This window comes from Mauremys reevesii, unplaced genomic scaffold, assembly GCF_016161935.1.
Source record: "Mauremys reevesii isolate NIE-2019 unplaced genomic scaffold, ASM1616193v1 Contig18, whole genome shotgun sequence".
Lineage (NCBI taxonomy): Eukaryota > Metazoa > Chordata > Testudines > Geoemydidae > Mauremys > Mauremys reevesii.
Window position 1 is genome coordinate 464,021 of NW_024100804.1, and position 19,542 is coordinate 483,562.

The following is a 19,542-nucleotide window of genomic DNA, read 5'->3' on the forward strand; positions in this document are numbered from 1 at the left end:
TGCCATGAGGGAGAGGGAGGTGGGAGTTGAAGGAGGTGGGGAGCTGGACGGTCATGTTGCATTTTGTAAATTTTCTCTGGAAGAAACCAGTGAGATGCTGTGCGGAGCGCAGTGGGGGCAGGAGGTGGGGAGGGCTTGAGGGGGGAGACGAAGGTGGAGAAGAGGCAACTGAGACTCTTGGTGGGGGATCCAGCGAGGCTGGAGAAGTCGAGGTGTGTAACAAGGAAAATGGCAGAACTGAGGGAGGGGAGAACAAATCTGTAGTGGAGGACATCAGCCTGGCCGTGAGATTTCCACCATAGAATCTCAGGTCTGGAAGATTCTAGGAGGTATCTAGTCCAACCCCCTGCTAAAAGCAGGACCAATTCCCAACTAAATCATCCCAGCCAGGGCTTCGTCAAGCCTGACCTTAAAAACCTCTAAGGAAGGAGATTCCACCACCTCCCTAGGGAACCCGATCCAGTGCTTCACCACCCTCCTAGTGAAATAGTTTTTCCTAATGTCCAACCTAAACCACCCCCACTACAACTTGAGACCATTGCTCCTTGTTCTGTCATCTGCCACCACTGAGAACAGCCGAGCTCCATCCTCTGGAACCCCCCTTTCAGGTAGTTGAAAGCAGCTATCAAATCCCCCCTCATTCTTCTCTTCTGCAGACTAAACAATCCCAGTTCCCTCAGCCTCTCCTCATAAGTCATGTGCTCCAGCCCCCTAATCATTTTTGTTGCCCTCCTCTGGACTCTCTCCAGTTTATCCACATCCTTCTTGTAGTGTGGGGCCCAAAACTGGACACAGTACTCCAGATGAGGCCTCACCAGTGCTGAGTAGAGGGGAATGATCACTTCCCTCGATCTGCTGGAAATGCCCCTACTTATACAACCCAAAATGCCGTTAGCCTTCTTGGCAACAAGGACACACTGTCGCCTCATATCCAGCTTCTTGTCCACTGTAACCCCTAGGTCCTTTTCTGCAGAACTGCTGCCCAGCCACTCGGTCCCTAGTCTGTAGCAGAGACGCTCCACAGCATGAAACAGGAATGGAGGAAGCAGATGTTGGGGCGAGCCAGGGTTGGGCGACTGGCAGGGCAATGGGACAGAGAGGCAAGAGAATGAAGGCTGCGGGAGGATGAATCACCACCATATCGATGGAAGAAGGGGAGGAGAGGACTGAGGGTGATGAGACGGAGCGGCGATGCTGATGGACTGGATGTCACAGCAGAGCTGGGGTGAGGGGACTGATGGGTGATGCTGAAGGAGACCAGCACTGGAGAGCCCAGAGAGCAGGACTTGGTGAAGCCAAGTCCCGTACACGGCCCTTTTGGTTAGCGGGGCAGTTGGGTGAATGCAGGAGGGCGGGGGGGAGATGGGGAGCAGAGGCTCAGATGGGCCATCGACATGGAAGCTGACATTACTGAACACGAGTGTGGGAGGCTGAGGAAAGGAACAGAGTCCAGGAGTGGAGATCAGAGAGGGCGGGAGCTGGGTGGATGGGAGACGACAGCAGCATGGAGGGGTGAGAAGTTAGGTGCAGGGCCGTGCAAAGGAGGAGAGGGAGTAAGGAGGGAAAAGGGGGGGGGCTGGAAATGGCCTGTCCCCCATCCCTTCATCACCCCCAGGTCTGCCCTCCCTTGGGTCTCCTCACTCCTGCTGCTGTGTGGGCCCTGCCCAGCCCTCCCCGCAGTCACCTTCCCATGCTCCTGGGTCCTGGCAGTCCTGCTCAGTGCCGGGGCCCAGTGCCGGGGCTGGGGCCAGTGCCGATGGGTCTGACTCTCTCTATCCCCCCAGATCTGCATTCGCTGCGCTATTTCTACATGGGGGTGTCAGAGCCTGGCCCCAGGCTGCCCCAGTTCATCGCGGCCGGCTACGTGGACAACCAGCCCGTCATTGCCTACACCACCAAGACAAAGAACGCGGAGCCCAGAACAGAGTGGATGGCGAGGAACCTGGACCCGGCGTACTGGGACCGGGAGACACGGATCTTCCAGGTCAATAAGGCCAGGTTCAGAGATGCTGTGGAGACGCTGAGAAACCGCTACAACCAGAGCAGGGGTGAGTGTGAGACCCCCCCCCCCGCCACAGCCACGGGGACTTGGGGGCAGGGGTTTGGGGAAGGAGTCAGTGGGGGATGGAGGGGGCCCACGGGGGCATTTACTCACGAGGGTCAATGTGAACATGCAAGACAGAGGGAGACATGGGGGGGCTGCAGGATGGAGGGTTTATGGCAAAGACATTTTTGACACCCTCCAAAGTGTGAATCTCTTGCTGTCCCCTCCCCAAACACCCCAGACTTCTGCTACCAGTCCCAGTTCCAGCTGCCTCTGCCGTCCTTTGTGTGGTCATTTCTCAGCTGAGCCTCAGGTGTGAAGGCCTGAGGGTCCCATCGGACCTGGCTAGTCCGGCCTCCTGGTCCCCCAGGCCAGAGACTCTCACACGGGATCCTGTGCGTGGCTCCCTGCTGGGACAGCGATGCTGTCAGACCCTGCAGTGTGTGGGTGAGCTGGGGCTGGAATCTGAGCCATCTCAGTTCACAGACACCGAGTGATGGGGAACCCCAGTAACAACAGGCCCTGCCCAAGGGTTCAGAAATCACAAGTCAGGCCTCAACAATCCTAAATTTGGCTTAAATATCATCAGTGTTTCTTGGGGAACGATATTGGAGATTATTTTTATTTGCCTCCTGGTTTGTGCCTTTAGGGGTCAAATTTCCAGGCTTTTCTCTGCCGCCAGGAGGGCTAGAACTTACGGCTGTAAGGAAGAGCTGAGATTCCCCCTAATCCCAGGACTCCAGGCGCTGGGGCTTTGCCAAACCCACCCGGTGTCCTGAGAGGCACAGTACAGTCAGGCGAGCGGCAGCCCTGCGTTCACCCAGCCCTGGGGAGAAGCCGCTCAGCAGGGAGCCTCCCTAGGAGGAGTTTTGTCTTGTCTCCCGTCTGAGTTTATCGAGGGTCGGTTCCTCTCCCCTGCTCAGAACCAGGGTCTGACATCGACTCGGGCTGGCGGGTCGGAGAATCAGCCCCTGTGACGTGCAGAGACTCCCCGGCTGTCTGACTGCTGGCAGCACAAACCCCAGCACGTGTCCCCCCGGGTGAGGCAGGTTCCCCTGCACGCTATCGATAGAGGGGCAAAGAGCCATTCTCCTGCTGGGTCCCTGGGGGGCTGCAGCCCCCTGGCCTGGCCCCGGGATTGTGCTGTCGCACGTTGTGATCCGTAAGCGTTCAGTGCCGGGCGCTGCTGACTGTTCCTGGGGGGGGGGGGTGTCTCTGCTGTGCTTGTGTCACGGAGTCCCCGGGCGATGCTCTGGGGCTGCTCCCCACCAAGCCAGTCAGGACTCTGGGGAGCCTCCTCTCCCTCGGAGCAGCCTGTCTGCAGGGCAAGAAGCTCCCACGGCTTCACCTCCTGGGTCTCTCCTTGGAGCATTCAGCATCCTCTGCCCCTCCGTGCGCTTCCCCCAGCGAGTCCCCCCGGCTGGGTCCTGGGGGGGGGCCACAGGGTCCTGCCCCCCCACTGCGCAGGCAGACGTGACTCTCAGCCAGCCAGTAACACAGAGGTTTATTCGATGACAGGAACAGGGGCTAACACAGAGCTTGTAGGTACCGTGAACCGGACCCCTCGGCCGGGTCCATTCTGGGGGGCAGTGAGCCAGACCCCCACGTCTGCCCTCACTCCTCGTCCCCAGCCAGCTCCAGACTGACACCCCCTCCAGCCCCTCCTCTCTGCTCAGCCCCTTTCCCGGGCCAGGGGGTCACCTGACCTCTGTGTCTCCAACACCTTCAGTTGGCACCTTTGCAGAGGGGGGGGCCCAGGCCGTCAGTTGCTAGGAGACAGAGTGCCAGGCATTCAGGTGCACTGGCCCTTTGCTCTGCAGCAATCACACCCCCATCCCACCACCTAGATACTTAAGAACTGCACAGGGGAAACTGAGGCACCAACACAGTATTCAGAGAAAACATTAAGAACATTCCCAGTTCGTCACAGCTTGCTCCCCCTGTGCCTGCCCTGCCCTTCCTGAGCAGGGACTGTCACTGCCCGGTCCCGTGACTCCTCCTGGTTATACCAGCTCTGTCGCTGTTCCTCATTCAGGCCTCCCCCCACCCACCACTGAGAGCTAATTCCCTGCCTGACCCCTGACAGCTGGGTCCTTGTGGCCCTGCCCTCTAGGTGACAGGGTCTGGCCTCCTAGCGCTCCTCCTCTGGGGCTGGTTTAACCCCCTCCTGACCAGTCTGGCCCGTTGGTCCCTGCTGGGAGACTGTGCAGCCTGCCCTGCTCCTACGGGCACCGGCCTCCCCGGTGCTGAGAGAGGGGCTCTGCTGGCCTACCCCAAACCCTGCGCTGGGGGGCTGCTCCTCTGTGCCTGCCACCCCCTCCCCGCCACTGCCTGACTCCCCCTCCCCGTACTGACCCCTCCCAGCCACTGCCCTGCCTCCCCTCCCGCCCCAGTCCTCCCATATTGACCCCTCCTGTCGCAGTCCCAGGGCTGCCAGCTCATGGGACACCACCACGAGTCCATCTTAGCAGCATTAACATCAGCTCCTGGTGACTCAACACTTCTGCCTGCACTGGAGCCGTCATGATCCAGCTTCTGCCACCAGTCAGGGGCACTGTGTTATGCTCAGAAGAAGCACACGGGATCTTTTCAGGGGAAAAGGCAACATGCCGCGTTTATTGGAAATACAACAATTAGCATCTGCATCCAATCACACACGCACGGTCCCGCCAGTCGATGTTACCGTGACCAGTCCAGAGGCCGGATCAGCCTAGTGCCCAGCCGGGTTGATTGTGGGTAGGGAGGAGCCGGGTCCCGTCGGTCGAGACACGATGCTCCGGGGAAGTCTTGGCAGGACGAACCCAACGTTTCATGGCAAGGCCCCCTGGTTATACAGTGATTTTCCTTCACTGGGACCAGCGAGTTCTGCACCCTCGTGCTGAATTGTCCTTTGACGAGTGCTTGTTTTCTTGAATTGTCCTTATCCTTTATCTTGTTCTTTAATCAAGTCTCTCAGGGAGTTACCCCAGGCTGGGTTTGATCACAGCTGTCTTGTCCCCATTCATAGGCGCCTGGCTCATCTTTAGAATTGTCAATCTGCCCTCCTGGGACATGTCAATAGGGGCGTGTTGCAGCCTCTTGGTGCCCTTGCGTCTGTCTCCGGTTCCTCTCTAGCACATCTGGTTCAGCGATGGCCTTCACACGTATCTCTTAACACCCACATTCCTCATTCACACACAACACAGGAGTGATTTACACAGAGCATTCTGAACAGGAACATCAAGTTGCAATGCAAGAGAAAAACAGTCATGGCCAGGGCTGGCTCCAGGCACCAGCGCAGGAAGCAGGTGCTTGGGGCGGCCTTAGCGGAAAGGGGCGGCGTGTCGGGCTCTTTGGCGGCAATTTGGCAGCAGGTCCCTCACTCCCTCTCGGAGGGAAGGACCTGCCGCCGAATTGCTGCCGAAGAACGAAGTGGTGGCGGTAGAGCTGCCGGTGCCGCTCAAGTGCCGCTGATCGCAGTTTTTTTTTCCTCCGCCACTTAGGGCAGCAAAACCGCTGGAGCTGGCCCTGATCATGGCATTCTTTTACTGATTTCAACATGCTAAACCTACAACAAAGTGGTGACCTTAAAACGTCTGTCCCGGCCTTGAAATCAGCCCAGACACAGATCCTGGCTGATGCCTCTCTACCAATGGCCCCTTAGGCCCATTCCTTCCTGCGTTCAGAACGGGTGGCTGGCAGGATGGGGGGAAATCCTACCCCAGTACATGTCATACCTGCTACAGTATTATTCTTTATCCTTCATTCTCAATCATACAAAGTACAGCGGGAAAATCCTACTGCTGCAACTGTGCAGCCCCCTGCTGGCTCCTGCTTTGTGTGTAGAGGGGGCTGCGGCAGGCAGACCAGTCCCCACGGCCATCAGGCTGCTGCTCCTCCCCAGGTCCCCAGGAAAACCAGGAGCAGCTCCGGGGAGCTAAACCCAGGCATCAGATCCTGCAGCTTGGTCTGGTGCAAGGTTGGCTGTCAAGGAAGGAGAGGGAGACTCCAGATCTCCAGAGCCAGCAGCACAGGGGATGTGGGTCAACAGGTGTTCTGGGGCTGGGCAGTGTGGGTGTCAAGGGGCAGGAGGCCACCCAAGGGGACCATTGTGGGAGGGAGGCGACCATAGAGCAGCCCTGGGGTGGCACTGAGCTACATTTATCTCTGTCAGGCGGTAGAATTCTACATCATGAGTGCTGGGGCAGCTTCCCAGCCCGGTGAGACTCTCCCCAGGCACCCTCGGCCAGAGGGGGTTCCCGTGGGACAGGGTAGCAGCTCCCCCTCTCCCAGCCCCTGAGGTGGGTCTGTGGCTGGGAAGCTGGCTGCTGGGCTGGGCCGGTGGGCACTGCCAGTGCGGTGAGAGCTGCTTTACCCTGCCCAGAGCACCAGGCCAAGACTGAGGAGCAGCAAAGGTGGCTTAATGCTACGTTCCCCTGATATGGACCCGTGCTGGGCATGACCTGGCTGGGCCACAGGGACTGGGGAGACTTTCATACCTGGTGGAGGAGGGGGTGGATTTAGACACTTGGCTCCTGCTACCTTTCATGGGGACTGTGTCTCAGCCCCCGGTCGGGTTTGCAGAGCCCACCCTCAGAGTATGTTGGCTTTGTCTCTCTCAGGAGAGCTGAGTGTTCTCGCAGTGCTGAGCTCAGGAGACACAGACCAGGGGAGATTCCCCCTCTGGAGGATGCAGGGAGCTGTTTGGAGCTCGGCAGCCGTCCCATGCGCCTGCCTGTGGAGGAGGGAAAACTGTTCATGGCCTGACCTCCCTGTGCCAACGCTGGCTCTCCTGACGCCCTCTGCCCTGTGGGCCTGGCACTCGGCAACCGTGCACCCCCCTGCACACACCCCTCAGCAGGGAGCCCCGGGCGTGGCCCTGCTAGGAAAAAGCCAGTGTCTGGCCACAAATCTGCTTGTGCATGAAGGGCCCCTTTGCAAAGCCAGCCCTGGGGGCAGCACTGGGACACCAGACACTGACTGGGCTGGAGTAGGCCCCACATGCCTGTGCTGGGCTCCCCCGGCCGGGTACTGTCCCCGGGCCTCTCTGGCGAAACTGTTCTGAATTCCTGTAACGTCCCTGCAGTGCAGAAGGTTCCCGGGGAGAGTCCCCGGGGTGGCTACCCACCCACTGAATTCCCCCAGCCTCCCTGCTCCTGTACAGCCAGCGATGGCCTGGGCCGATTCCGCCCAGAGCAGGGGGCTCCTCTCCCTACTGGGTGCCTCCCCTCCCCCCCGGTGTGAGCGCAGAGCCAGGGAGCTGGGGCTAGGAGGGGAGGCCCTGTCCTGTGCCCAGTGTGGCAGAGCCTCAGGGAGCGCTGGGGGCAGGGGCAGAAGAGGGCAAGGGGAGCTGGGGCAGCAAGGACACAAGGCTGATGCAGATGGAACAGGGGGCGGGTGCTGGGGCAGAGGGGGCTGGTGAAGGGGCTGAGTGGGGTGCCGGGAGCTGGGACGCCAGCTGGGGTGGGCACTGTGGCTAGAAGAGTGGCAGAGAGGGGCTCTGGGCGGCAGGAAGGGGACCAGTGACAACGTGGGGAGTGGGAGTGTTGGAAAAGGGAGAAACCAGACAGGGGGGTGCTGACCTGCCTGTGCCCCGTCCCCTTCCTCTCCACTGAGGGATGTTCCCGTGTGTTCCGGGTGAAGAGACACAGCTGAGACGAGCTGCTCCGTGTCTCAGACCCTGCCCCATGCTGGGGGGCTCTGGGTGTGTTTCAGGGTTTCACACTTGGCAGTTCATGGCTGGCTGTGAGTTACTGGATGGCAGAAGCACCGGTGGGTACTGGCAGTACGGCTACGATGGAAGAGACTTTATCAGCCTGGATAAGGAGACCCTGACCTGGACAGCAGCAGACACAGGAGCACAAGTCACCAAGGGGAAGTGGGAGGCTGATAGGAGCTTGGCAGAGGATGGCAAGCGGTATCTGGAGCAGAACTGTGTCGAGGAGCTCAGAAAGTACCTGGAATACGGGAAGGAGACTCTGCAGAGGAAAGGTGAGGGGGGCAGAAACCCGCCCAGCAGGGTCACCCGTCTTCTTAAACCTTGATCTGATACTGCGTAGCTCCTTCCTTCCTCCTCACTCCTGCTGTCAGCGTCTTGACTGCTTCTCCTTCACCCCACCCCTACTACAGGCGGAAGGCTGGGTACAGTCGGGCTGTCCACCTGTAACAGCCCGAGCTCTCGCCCTGTCCTCCTGTTTCCTAGGGCACCTCCTGCACATGGCTTCCCCAGGCCTTTTTCCTGTATCTCCGCCGAGGCCTCCGGGCTGGCCTGTCCCAGTAGCCCTCCAGCTCCCACTCCCCGGCCTCCTCTCCCTGGCAAGCCCCTGCACAGCAGCGCCCGCAGTGTAAACGTGTGACCACTCACTATAAACTGCTTATTGGCGCTGGAAGGGATTACAGCGGAACATCACCTCCGGTTCTGCCCCAGACTCACCTTGCCTGGCACCAGGTCACAGTGGCTCCGGCTTAGGCTAAGGATGGGGGGGTCTGTGCACTGAGCCAGGTAACATTGTACATTCCTAGGGTAGCGATGTGTCCTGGCAGAGAGCCCTGATGGTCCCTCAGCGGGCTCTGGTACCCATCCTGGCTGGCTGGATCCAGTTTCAGTCGTGCCTCTTGTTAACGTCACAAAGTGCTTTGGTAGGTGAATGGATCACAGTGCTCCCTGTCTCGGGGATGGGGAGAATTGTACTTGGCCTTTGAAATCTGGGGGGGAAGCAGCCAAAAGACTGACCCCTCCTCTGGTCCCAGCCCCAATCCCCCGACCATTGTGCTCAAAACGTTCCATTCTGCTGACTACCAGGAACGGCTGCATGCAGCCCAGCTTGAGGGCCGCTGTCTAACGCCAGGGCTGCTGCCTTTTCAGAGACCCCGGAAGTGAAGGTGTTGGCCAAGGAAGCCCCCGAAGGCCCCACCACCCTCTCCTGCCGGGCCCACGGCTTCTACCCCCGGGACATCGCCATCACCTGGGTGAAAGATGGGGAGACCAGAGACCAGGAGACGCAGCGAGGGGGCATTGTGCCCAACGGGGACGGGACCTACCACACCTGGGTGACCACAGAGGTAGATCCCAAGGAGACAGACCTGTACAGGTGCCGAGTGGAGCACGAGAGCCTGAGGAAGCCCCGTGATTTCTTTTGGGTTAAGGACAGTGAGTGTCGTTGTGTGTGTTGTGTCTCTGGTGGGGGAGGGGAGGAGGCTACACCAGGTGTGGGGAAACAGAGGCCATTGCCCTGAAAGCAGACAGACCAGGGGATGCTAGAGGTAGGACCCCTGCCTGGGTCTAGGCCCAGGGTGTTAAAGGGGCTCCTATATGGGGCATCCTCCCCTCCCCCGCCCCCAAATCAATATCAAACTCTTCTTTAACTAGGTGGAAATTCTCCTTTTGGTTTCTGGGCTGGAGCCAGGTCTCTGGATCTCTGCGCTCCCTCCTTGCACTGACATGTCGGCTGTGCTGGGAATATGCCTCACTCTCCATCTCTGAGGCTGTCGGCTGCATCCCAGGGTATAGTGTGTCCAGAGGGAGCCGGACATCCCCAGACACCGCTCTTGGGAGGTCTTGGGAAGCCCTTCGTTCCAGCCTGTATGACTGGAACTGTGGCTGTCGGAGGGAGCAGCCGCCCTTTCTGGAAGGTGGATCTGCCCCCAGAAGGGAGAAGGCCGTTGGCAGTCACATAAAGGGCCCCCCCAGCTGGCGGGAGGGTCTCTCGTTCCTGTCACACTGATGGGGTTTGTGACACAGGGATCCTCCAGCCACAGCCCCCGGCTTGCTCAGTGCTGGTGCCCTACCTGGCATGCAGAAACCGAACAGCGTCTGTGTGAGAGGGTGTTAAATGAACATTATCCACCAGAAATCTAGTCAGTGTAAAAAACGAGTGTGCGGTAATTTCAGGACCTCGAGTCACCCAGGCCTCTCCTGAGCTCCCCCCGCCCCGGCCTGCTCAGTTGTTCTCGTTTACAGTCACAATTCCCTGAGTTTTACTTGTCTTCCCCATCCCTGTTCTGTGTGTGGGTCCCACACAAACAGGGTAAAGGGACTGTCCCAAAGAGAGACCCCACCCCACACTGCTCTGCTTCCACAATAGCTTGTGGGAGCCTTTCCCTCCGCCTGCTTCAGGTGTCCTACCTCACTGTGGTGCTTAGCGAAAGGGCAGGTCTCACCTCTCCACAAAACCGTACTTCAGAAAGGCCCAGCTTGAGTCCTGGTGTGCTGTGTGTGCCACAATGCAGTGTCCATTCGGTGCTAGGCAGGGGGCTCTGGGCGGCTCCCAGGGCCCTTGGACAGAGAAAGGGAAGAGAAGGACGTGGTGCTGGGTGACAGAGACAAGAGAATGTGTTGGGTTCATACAAAGTAAAAGGCCTGTCGCCACTCCAAAGCCAAGCACAGCCCCACCCCAGCCCAGCCCATTCACCTCCAGAAGCGGACAGAGAGAACTTGCTATTCTGGGACCCTGGGGGCCCCCACTCCTGCCAGGAGTGCAGCAGTGCTCAGCCTAGGGGGTGACTCTAGGGTGACCAGATGTCCTGATTTTATAGGGACAGTCCCAATTTTTGGGTCTTTTTCTTATATCGGCTCCTATTACCCCCCACTCCCGTCCCGATTTTTCACATGTGCTGTCTGGTCGCACTAGGTGACTCTGCAGAACCCAAAAGGTCTCTCTTCTGCTCATCAGGGAAGGGGAATGTGTCCCTTTAATAGGCAAGTCAAGCTGGGAACAAGCGTGGGAGTGACAAAAGGACCCCGAGCAGAAATCGCTGGGAAGAGGCAGGAACCCTGAGTCTGGGGTCAAAGCTCCCAGCCCCCCAGAGGGACCCGGCTGAGGGGTCCTGTTGTCTGTACCTGAAAGCTCTGCTGGGGGCTGCGTCCTGTCGGCTAATAAACCTTCTGTGTCACTGGCTGCCTGAGAGTCGCGGTGAGTCGCAGGAAGTGGGGGGAGCAGGGCCCTGACCCCCCCACACTCCGTGACAATATGTCATAGGGGGAGGAGAGCTGTCATGAAAGCCAGCCTGGGCTATTAGAGCAGGGAGAGAGGGCTGGGAGCCCGGACTCCTGGGTTCTATCCCAGCTCTGGGAGGGCAATGGGGGCTGGTGGTTAGAGCAGGAGGGTGGGAAACAGAACTCCTGGGTTCTCTCCCCGGCTTTTCCTCTGTCCTGCTCTGTGTCCCTTGGTTTCCCACCACTAACATGGGGATAATAGTACTGGCTCTTCTTCAAGTAGTGTCTCTCTGGGTGCTGCACTTCAGGTGTGCCCCGTGTACCTTGGACTGGAGATTTTCCTTAGCAGTGTCCGTTGGGCCTGGACACTCCAAGAACCACCCCACAGATGAACAGATGTTTGAGGACCTCAGCACTTCAGGTGGAAGCAGCCCTGGATGCCACCCCTGCCCCGTATGGTCCTCAGTGGCCATGTTGGGGTCCCAGGGCAGCTTATCACAGACAGTTCTCCAGGGCCCTGACCCTTTCCCATCCGGGTGATGGGAGACCCAAGCTTCTCCCCAGAAACAGGAGGGAACATTTGAAGACCAAGACACCTGGGCGGACAAAGAAGCTGCCCCTCAAGTTCCCATCTCCTCGCCGGATAAAGCGGTAATGCCACCTCCTCCCATGATGGCCGATGATTTTCAACAGTTCCAGGACCTCATTAAGTGGGTGGCAGATCCCTACGGATACCTCTCGAGGCCAGCAGAGAATCCCAACACAAGCTGTTGGATACGTCTGGCATTGCCCTGCCTGTCCATGAGGCTCTCCTGGGCCCTGCAAAAACCATTCGGCAAACTCTAGCTACAGTAACGCCCACATGTAAAAGAGACGATAGAAAATATTAGGTTCCCACTAAGGACTCTGAGTTCTTATTCTCCTAGCCTCCACCTAACTGTCGGTTGGTCGATGTGGTGAATGAAAGGGCTAAACAACATTGTTATAATTCCACCCCATTCATTCCCCACCCATTTGTCAAAGACCAGAAACATCTGGACCTTCTGGGGAGAAACCCTTATTCCTTGGCAACTCGATAATTCTGCACTGCAAATTACCAGGTGCTGATGGCCAAATACAGGCAGAGAGAATGTCATGGCCTGTGCTTTTGTGAGTATTTTCCTGAGACTACAAATGAGGCTTGAATCCCCAGGTCCTGGTCAGCGTTTTTCAGACTTGGGGTTTTCTGGGGTCTCTTTGCAACAGCTCAGAACAGAAAATGCCACCTGTTCTGTGCAAGCTGGCAGTTAGGTCATGAGTCTTCCTCCCTTGGAAGAAAAGTTGTTTTATGCTTTTCCACCAACACCTTTGATTCTCAGAGTGGTGAACAAAATCAGTCATTCTGATAGCCCCCGTGTGGTTGAGGCAAGTGAGGATTCCTTACCTGTTCCACCGAGCTCTTTATCCACCGATAAATCTCCCAGTCACTCAACTCCTCTCTCTGTGCACCAGTCGACTGCTGCATCCCCGTCCGACAGTTTCCACCTCGAGGCGTGATTCCTCAGTGGTCCGCAGACCTGGAGTCATCCTGCTCTGCAGAGGTGCAGCACACATCATTAAATACTAGGAGAGATTCTCCCAGACATACCTGCCTTCAGACGAGGATCAAGGCTACGTCTACACTGGCACTTTTGTCGGTAAAACTTTTGTCAATCAGGAGTGTGAAAAAAAACCACACCTGAGCGATAGGAATTACACCAACAGAAGTGCTGGTGTGGACAGCGCTGTCGGTGGGAGACACTCTCCTGCTAGCACAGCTACCGCCGCTTGCTGTGGGTGGTTTAATTATGCTGACAGAAGAGCTCTCCCATCAGCGCGGAGCAGCTACACAGGAGACCCGACAGCCTCAGAAGCACCCCAGAGTCAGTGCCTTTGTTCGAAGTGTCCTCCTGAGCCTTGGCCAGGGAGAAGGGCTGGATGGCGGTTCGCCTGCACAGCCTGTTATAGCCTCAGTGCGGGGCATGAGAATCTCCACCCAGCGCAGACTGCTAATGAAAATCTCCCATCGAAGACATGCACCCACCGTGGAGCATCCCAGGGACACTCCTCAAAGAACTATAGTGACTGCACAGGGTTAGTAACCTCTCGTCTCTACCTCCTGCCTCACAGGACGTGAGGCTCCGTTCACGTTTGCAGAACTCCTTGCATGTGGCAGCCCTGTACAAGCACCGATGACATTCACTGATTGCTAACGGGGTCCCAGGGCATAGTAGGGTGCAGTGCATGCGACTGCATGGAGCTGGTGGGAAGTCTGGCAGGAGGGGGCTGCAGGACGCAGGCAACAAGTGGGGAGCAGGCTTTCAGCAGTTCCCTCCCTCACTCTCCTCTCCCCTTTCAGAGCCCAACTCCTCGCTGAGCTCCATCATGGTTGGAGTTAGCGCTGTCCTCACCCTGGTCGCGGGTGTGATAATCAGAGTCAGCGTCTGGAGAAGGCAGTCAGGCAACAGCTCTGGACAGATGAGGGCAGATTCTCCGGCTGCTCTGGACTCCCAGGACAACAGAAGCAATGCAGACCCAGAGTCAGTGCAGTGTGACCGCCCGCTGGGGCCTGAGCCAGAGACCCTGATGGAAATTGCTCCTGGGGCAGGAAGGAACTGGAGACTGTTAGCTCTGTGATGATCTTGTTCCCTGCCCTGAGTCTGTCTGTGAGCCCAGGGGTCGGGGCTGTATCAGGCACCTCAGCCCGTGGACGCAGATCGGAGCTGGTTCCGGCCCTGAGAACGGCTGCGCTCACTGAAACCTCTTCTCTCTCCGCGGGGAGAAAGGGAGCCGGCTACTCGCCTCCAGGTGAGTGAGAGGAAACTTCTGCCTCTGTCCGTGTGGCTGTCCCTGCACCTTGTGCCAGCCAGTCCTGCTGCCCTGCGTACAGCAGCTTGGGCAAGTCAGGAGACCCAGCCCCACTCTCACAGCCTGGAGAGCGGCAGCAGCGGGACTGGCTAATGCCCCCCACACCCCACCCCCTTCCCTCTTCAGATCCAGTTACTGCTGTTCCCCTCTGACATGTTAATACACCCCAGGGAATCCCCTTCTTGTTGGGGTGAGGGGACCCTGCTGTGTGTCACACACTGACGCCTTCTGCAGCCCCTAACGTCAGAACGTCCCTCGCGTGCGCCATCGGTCTGATACCAGACCCCAGAGCTGTGTCCGGCCTGTGAAATGTCACCGGTTTCTAATCTCGCCTCCTCCGGGTTTAGTCCACAGTGGGACTGTGGCTGGATCCCTTGTGTGGAGTTATTTCAGTTTGAGTCGGAGAGTGCTGTTGCCGGCTCAAAGGGCCCGAGGAGGAGCAACAGCGGGTTCGTTGCCCGGTGTGCGTCGCACTAATTAACACACCAGGGTGGAGAAGCAAACCACGTTTATTTGAGCCCAAATAAGGTGCCAGGGAGAAAAAGCATCTCAAATCCTGCACACCCGCACGCAGGCGGGGTCCCAGCATTTATACCCCCCTTGTTTTTCCCCCTTCCTCCCTCCCCCTTGCAACAGTTACACTTAACACTATAATGTAGCTTGTTAGAACTGTTCTCATTCGCATATTTATCTATGGCCTTCACAGCACCGACGCATGCAGACTTTCCTCCCCCTTCTCCCTGCCGCTTTTTGCTGTTTCAAACTGTCCTGCAGCTGTAAGCTAAGACAGCTGACAGTTACACATTTTGCTTGCTCAGGCCCAGAGTCACAGCTTTGGTTTACTTAGGCCTACGGACACCAACAGTGCACACACTCTGGTGCCCTCGTTTAGTTTGACTCCTTACTGACTCATGCAGTGGGCTGCTCTTAAACCAAATTCAGAGCGTCCACATGTTCTGCAGACAAAACTACACAGGATCGTTTCAGGGGGCAAGGCAAAGATGCCGCATTTATTATGATCACAATTTGATCTATAACCACTAGTTAATAACTTATACACACACACCCCCTGCCAGAGGAGGCCCCCTGAGGCCCATTGCTGCACCTGCTCTTGGGGAGACCCAGCCCTCAGTCCGCAAAGGCTGCTGCCTCGTTACCTTGCACCAGGCTAGAAGCTGTGGACAATCTCCCCGAAGGTCAGAGCCCCCTGGGAGCAGTGCAGGGCCCGGCTGCCCTGGGACTGCCCCAGCTGGGCTCCTCTGGGAGTGACGCTGTTGGGTAAAGGGGGGCTCACGGCCTGACAGGGGCAGAACCAGCAGGGCAGGGAGCTCTGTTCCCTCATCTGTCTGTAGTGAGCCCCCTCTCTGCCCGGCTGCTGCTCTGGGATCGGTCCTGACTCTCTCTCTGCTTCCTTTGTGCAGTGTAACAGGGCCTGTCAGATGCTGCGCCTGGAGGGGTCCCAGGGAAACCAGCACAGACCGATCGCCCTGCAGCTGCCCATCAGCCCCTTCCTGTCTCCTCTGAGTGTCCTGGGAGGGGCTCCGGGCCCTGCTTGCTTTGCCAGTTGATGGAGCTTGGCCAGGAGTGTCACTGACAGTTCAGCAGCGAGTGACTGCAGGGACGGCTGCTGCCACACCTCTTCCTGCTGTCAGCATGCGAGAGGAGTCCAGGCGTGGAAACAAGGCTGAAATTGACCATGTGCCAAGAAGGAGAGTTTAGCAAGGAAAACCCACAGTAAAGTTCAACCTTAAACCGCAAAGGGTACAAAGTAAAAAGGGGTGGGGTGGGGTGGGGGAGAAGAGGAAGGCGAAGGCGTGGCTGACTGTGCTGCTGAGCTGGGAGTGTGTGTGTGTGGGGGGGAGGGACATTAGCCAGGTCCAGCCTCTGCTAAAGCCATGGAGAGCCCAGTCCTATCCTGTGTCCTTTATCCAGGTGATGTGAATATCAGCGAGGCAAAGACCTGTCCAAAGAGGCTCTGCGGAGAAGCAGAGCAGCAGCTAGGGCCACCGGGGAAAGCTCTGGGGGAAGCGGAGAGAAGCAAGGGCAGCCAGCAGCAGCCCGGCTCCATGCAAGGGAGCGCAGCAGCTGGGGAAGAAGAGAGCAGGGGTGGGGAAAGTGCCCTGCTCCCTTTGCAAGCTCCCTGCGGTTTCAGCTCCTCCTTGTGCTTCAGTTCACTCGGGGCGCGGGACAAAGCCCTGCAGCAGGATCCCGGGGCAGCCTCCTCCTGCAAGGCGGGAGGAGGCGACATCGCCCGGCCGCCACCTGGCACTTACTGTCCATGGGCTGGAGCGCAGCCTTGGAGCCTGCAGCAGCTGCTCTTGCAGGAACCGGACCTGGTGATCGAAGTGTCCGGCCGGCAGATCCGAGCCCACAAGTCGGTGGTGGTGGCGACTATTTCCGCGCGTGCTTGTCCCCGGACATCCTGTGGGGAAGGGGGTGAGCTACGGGGCGCTGCGCCTGCTCATCGACAAGGTGGTCATGGGCGAGGTACCCCACAACAGCCTGGCCGAGGTGGTCAGCAGCGCCCGCGTGCTGCAGATGCCCTGCACCCTGCACTGTGCGGCTGAGGCCAGGCGGGCCCAGCTGCGCCTCCACAACTGCTACCAGCTGCTGCGCCGCCCCTGGGAATGTGCCGCCCCAAGCACCTGCTTGTTTTGCTGGTGCCTAGAGCCGGTCCTGCTCCCTGGTGTTACGAACTGGGACTGTTCTTAATGTTTCCTCTGAATACTGCGGGGGCTCAGTTTCTGGCTGATACACTGTCTCCTGGCAACTAATGGTCAGGCCCTTCCCCCCTGCAAGGGGATGCTAAAGGTGAGGGAGAACAAAGAGGTCTGGTGACCTCCTGGCCCGGGAAAGAGACAAAGGCCAGAGAGGAGGGGCTGGAGAGTCAGTCTGGAGCTGGCTGGGGACGAGGAGAGAAGTGCAGACGTGGGGGTCTGGCTCACTGCCCCCCAGAATGGACCCGGCTGAGGGGTCTGGTTCTCTGTACCTACAAGCTCTGTGTTAGACCCTGTTCCTGTCATCGAATAAACCTCTGTGTTACTGGCTGGCTGAGAGTCACGTCTGACTGCGCAGTGGGGGGGCAGGACCCTGTGGCCCCCCCAGGACCCCGCCTGGGCGGACTCGCTGTGGGAAGCGCACGGAGGGGCAGGGGAAGCTGAATGCTCCCAGGAGAGACCCAGGAGGTGAAGCCGTGGGAGCTTCTTGCCCTGCAGACAGGCTGCTCCGAGGGAGGGGAGGCTCCCCAGAGTCCTGCCTGGCTTGGTGGGGAGCAGCTCCAAAGCAGCGCCCGGGGACCCCGTGACACCTGGTGAAAGCAGAGCCAGACTGGAGGCGTCAGGCCTTCAACCCCCTCCATCTTCCCAGCTCCCACCAAAGCTCCCAGCCACTGAACACCAGTGCCGTCAGCACCAGCATGAGACTCGCGAGCATGGGGCCCGAGCTGGCCCAGCAGCTGACCTGCACCTATGGGCCTGGCACCCAGCCCCCAGCAAATGCCCACAGCACTCAATACATGGAAAGCCCAGGCATGCACAGCAGATTTCATTAGGGTGTGCACCCAGGGAGCCCTGCCCTAGCCTCACCCCCACCCTGCCCCCATCCACTCCCTCCTACTTCCCGCCCCCTGACTGCCCCCTCAAAACCCCCAACCCTCCCCCCGCTCCTTGTCCCCTGACTACCATCTCCTGGGACCCCTGACCCTAACTGCCCCCCAGGACCCCACCACCTACCTGTTCCCTGACTGCCCCAACCCCTGCCCCCAGACAGACCCCCGAGAGACTCCCACCCTATCCAACTGCTCCCGCCCCTGACCGGACCCCCAGAACTCCTGACCCATACAACTCCACCTGTTCCCTGCCTGGCCCCACCCCGCTGCACACCCCGCCCCAGACAGCCCCCAGAACTCCCAACTCATCCAACCCCCTCAGCTCCTTGTCCCCTGACCACCCTCCAGAGACCCCCACCCTAACTGCCCCCAGGGCCCTCCTTGCTCCTGTCCCTGACTGCCCTGACCCCTATCCAGCCCCTTCCCCTGCCATGACCCATCCAACCCCCCTGCTCCCTGGCTGCCCCCTCCAGAGACCCCCAACCACCCTCCCAGGATCCCACTCCCCTATCCAACCCACCCCGCTCCCTGTCCCCTGACTGCCCCCACCCCTTATCCAACCCCCCGGCCCTGGACAAGCATCATCCCTGGAGCTGGGCCCGGGCTGCGGTGGCGAGAGGGGCTCAGCTCTGCGGGATGATGCTCGAGTCAGGCTCTCCAGCGGCAGGGCAGCCTGAACTGCAGTCCAGCCTGGGTGTGAGGAGCCGGGGAGGGAGGGAAGTGGGGCCCAGGATGCTGGGAGGGTCCTGCTGCCGCTGCTGCTCTGCTCCGAGTCTCCCCAGGGTGGCGCGGCGTTTCCCCACCCGAGTGGGCTGTGCAGGGCGCTGCCAGGCTGGACTGGGGGTGGGATCCCAGTTCGCTCTGACAGGGCGAGTGGCTGGGCAGCCCGAGCTGCCAGGGAGCTGCCCCCTCCTGCCCCCAGACCCAGCCTGCCGTGCACCTCCCCTGCCTCCATCCCGCACTGCCTGCCCTGGGCAGGGAGAGGCAGAGCCCGGCTCCGAGCGGGGGATACTGCCCCGCTGGGGGACCCTGTGGCTTGGGCACCTGGGGGTCAGTGTCCGTCCTCTCAGCTCTGCCTGCATGGGGCTGGGGAAGCAGCTGTCAGCACCTGCCCTCTCAGCCCTTGCACCCCTCATCCCACTTGCAGCCCCTCCACTTGTACCTCCCCCCATCGCTCCTTCGCCGCAGCCCTTCCCCTTGTACCCTCCCTTCCCCCGCACCTCTCCCCTTGTACCCTCCCCCAGCCCTCTCCTCCAGCACCTCCCCCTCCCCCTGCACCTCTTCTCCTGCAACCCTCCTGATACCCCCTCTCCTCCTCCACCCTCCTCCGCAAGCACATCACCCCCCGCTTCTCTGCCAGTGTAGAGCCTCCAAGCACCCCCACACCCACTCCTCTGCCTGAACCCTCTTTACTAGATCCCCATCCCTTTCCGGGTACAAGGTTTGAGGGTTAGTCCCTGTGCCTTCCATGTGCATTTGGAGCACTGAAGATGGGGTTGTGGGGGATGCCCAGGGGTGGCTCTAGAAATTACGCTGCCCCAAGCAGGGCGGTGTGCCGCGCCGCTCGCATCACCCTTCCCCGGTCCCGCGGCCGGGGCATAAGTGCCTGCGGACGGTCCCGTGGTCCATAGGCGGCGAGTTCTATGGGCCCGTGGAGCCCAGGCCCCACCAATAATCCCGAGGGTGGGCCCAGCTCCACCAATGTTTGGGCCCCAGGCCCTGTGCTCCGGGGGTCCCCGCACCAGCAATGTGGGGAACCCCAGCCAATGGGAGCTGCCGGGGGCGGTGCCGGAGCTGCCTGGCCACGCCTCCACAGCAGGGAGGGGGAGGGAGCCACAGGCAGCGGCTCTCAGCGCTGGGCAGAGCAGCAGCAGCGTCTGTCGCTGTCAGACTCAGCCGGTGAGCTCTGGGGGCAGCCAGACACACAGACACACAGCTTGGGGAGGGGGGGCTGTGGGACAGACACACACAAGGACACAGCTGGGGGTTGTGGGACAGACAGACACAGCCAGGGATGATGGAGACAGACACACACAAGGACACAGCTGGGGGTTGTGGGCAGGGCCAGCTCTAGGTTTTTTGCTGTCCCCC

The 19,542-nt window shown here is 59.5% G+C and overlaps 2 protein-coding genes across 4 annotated transcripts in view; both read left to right on the top strand.

The window, feature by feature from the left end:
- LOC120393308 (major histocompatibility complex class I-related gene protein-like) overlaps window positions 1-19,542 on the top strand; it is a 112,430-nt gene that overhangs the window by 44,600 nt on the left and 48,288 nt on the right. The window lies entirely within an intron of this gene.
- LOC120393307 (class I histocompatibility antigen, F10 alpha chain-like) lies at window positions 1,800-15,809 on the top strand. 3 transcript variants are annotated; one of them, XR_005591991.1, is made up of 6 exons: window positions 1,800-2,048; window positions 7,739-8,014; window positions 8,889-9,173; window positions 13,336-13,784; window positions 15,266-15,578; window positions 15,777-15,809. XR_005591991.1 is itself a non-coding variant. In XM_039517838.1 (4 exons), exons 1-4 carry the CDS (start codon window positions 1,811-1,813, stop codon window positions 13,611-13,613), a joined length of 1,077 nt encoding a protein of 358 aa, XP_039373772.1. In that variant the 5' UTR covers window positions 1,800-1,810; the 3' UTR covers window positions 13,614-13,985. The 3 variants fall into 3 exon arrangements, 2 of the variants coding, with proteins under 2 accessions (XP_039373772.1, XP_039373773.1); XM_039517838.1 differs by lacking the exons at window positions 15,266-15,578; window positions 15,777-15,809 and having other exon boundaries at window positions 13,336-13,985; XM_039517839.1 differs by lacking the exons at window positions 15,266-15,578; window positions 15,777-15,809 and having other exon boundaries at window positions 8,889-9,085; window positions 13,336-13,443.

Coding starts and splice junctions, on each gene's coding strand:
- LOC120393307 (XM_039517838.1), top strand. CDS start 1,811: ATGGGGGTGTCAGAGCCTGGCCCCAGGCTGCCCCAGTTCATCGCGGCC. Junction 2,049..7,738: donor CCGCTACAACCAGAGCAGGG/GTGAGTGTGAGA, acceptor GGTGTGTTTCAG/GGTTTCACACTTGGCAGTTC. Junction 8,015..8,888: donor GGAGACTCTGCAGAGGAAAG/GTGAGGGGGGCA, acceptor CTGCCTTTTCAG/AGACCCCGGAAGTGAAGGTG.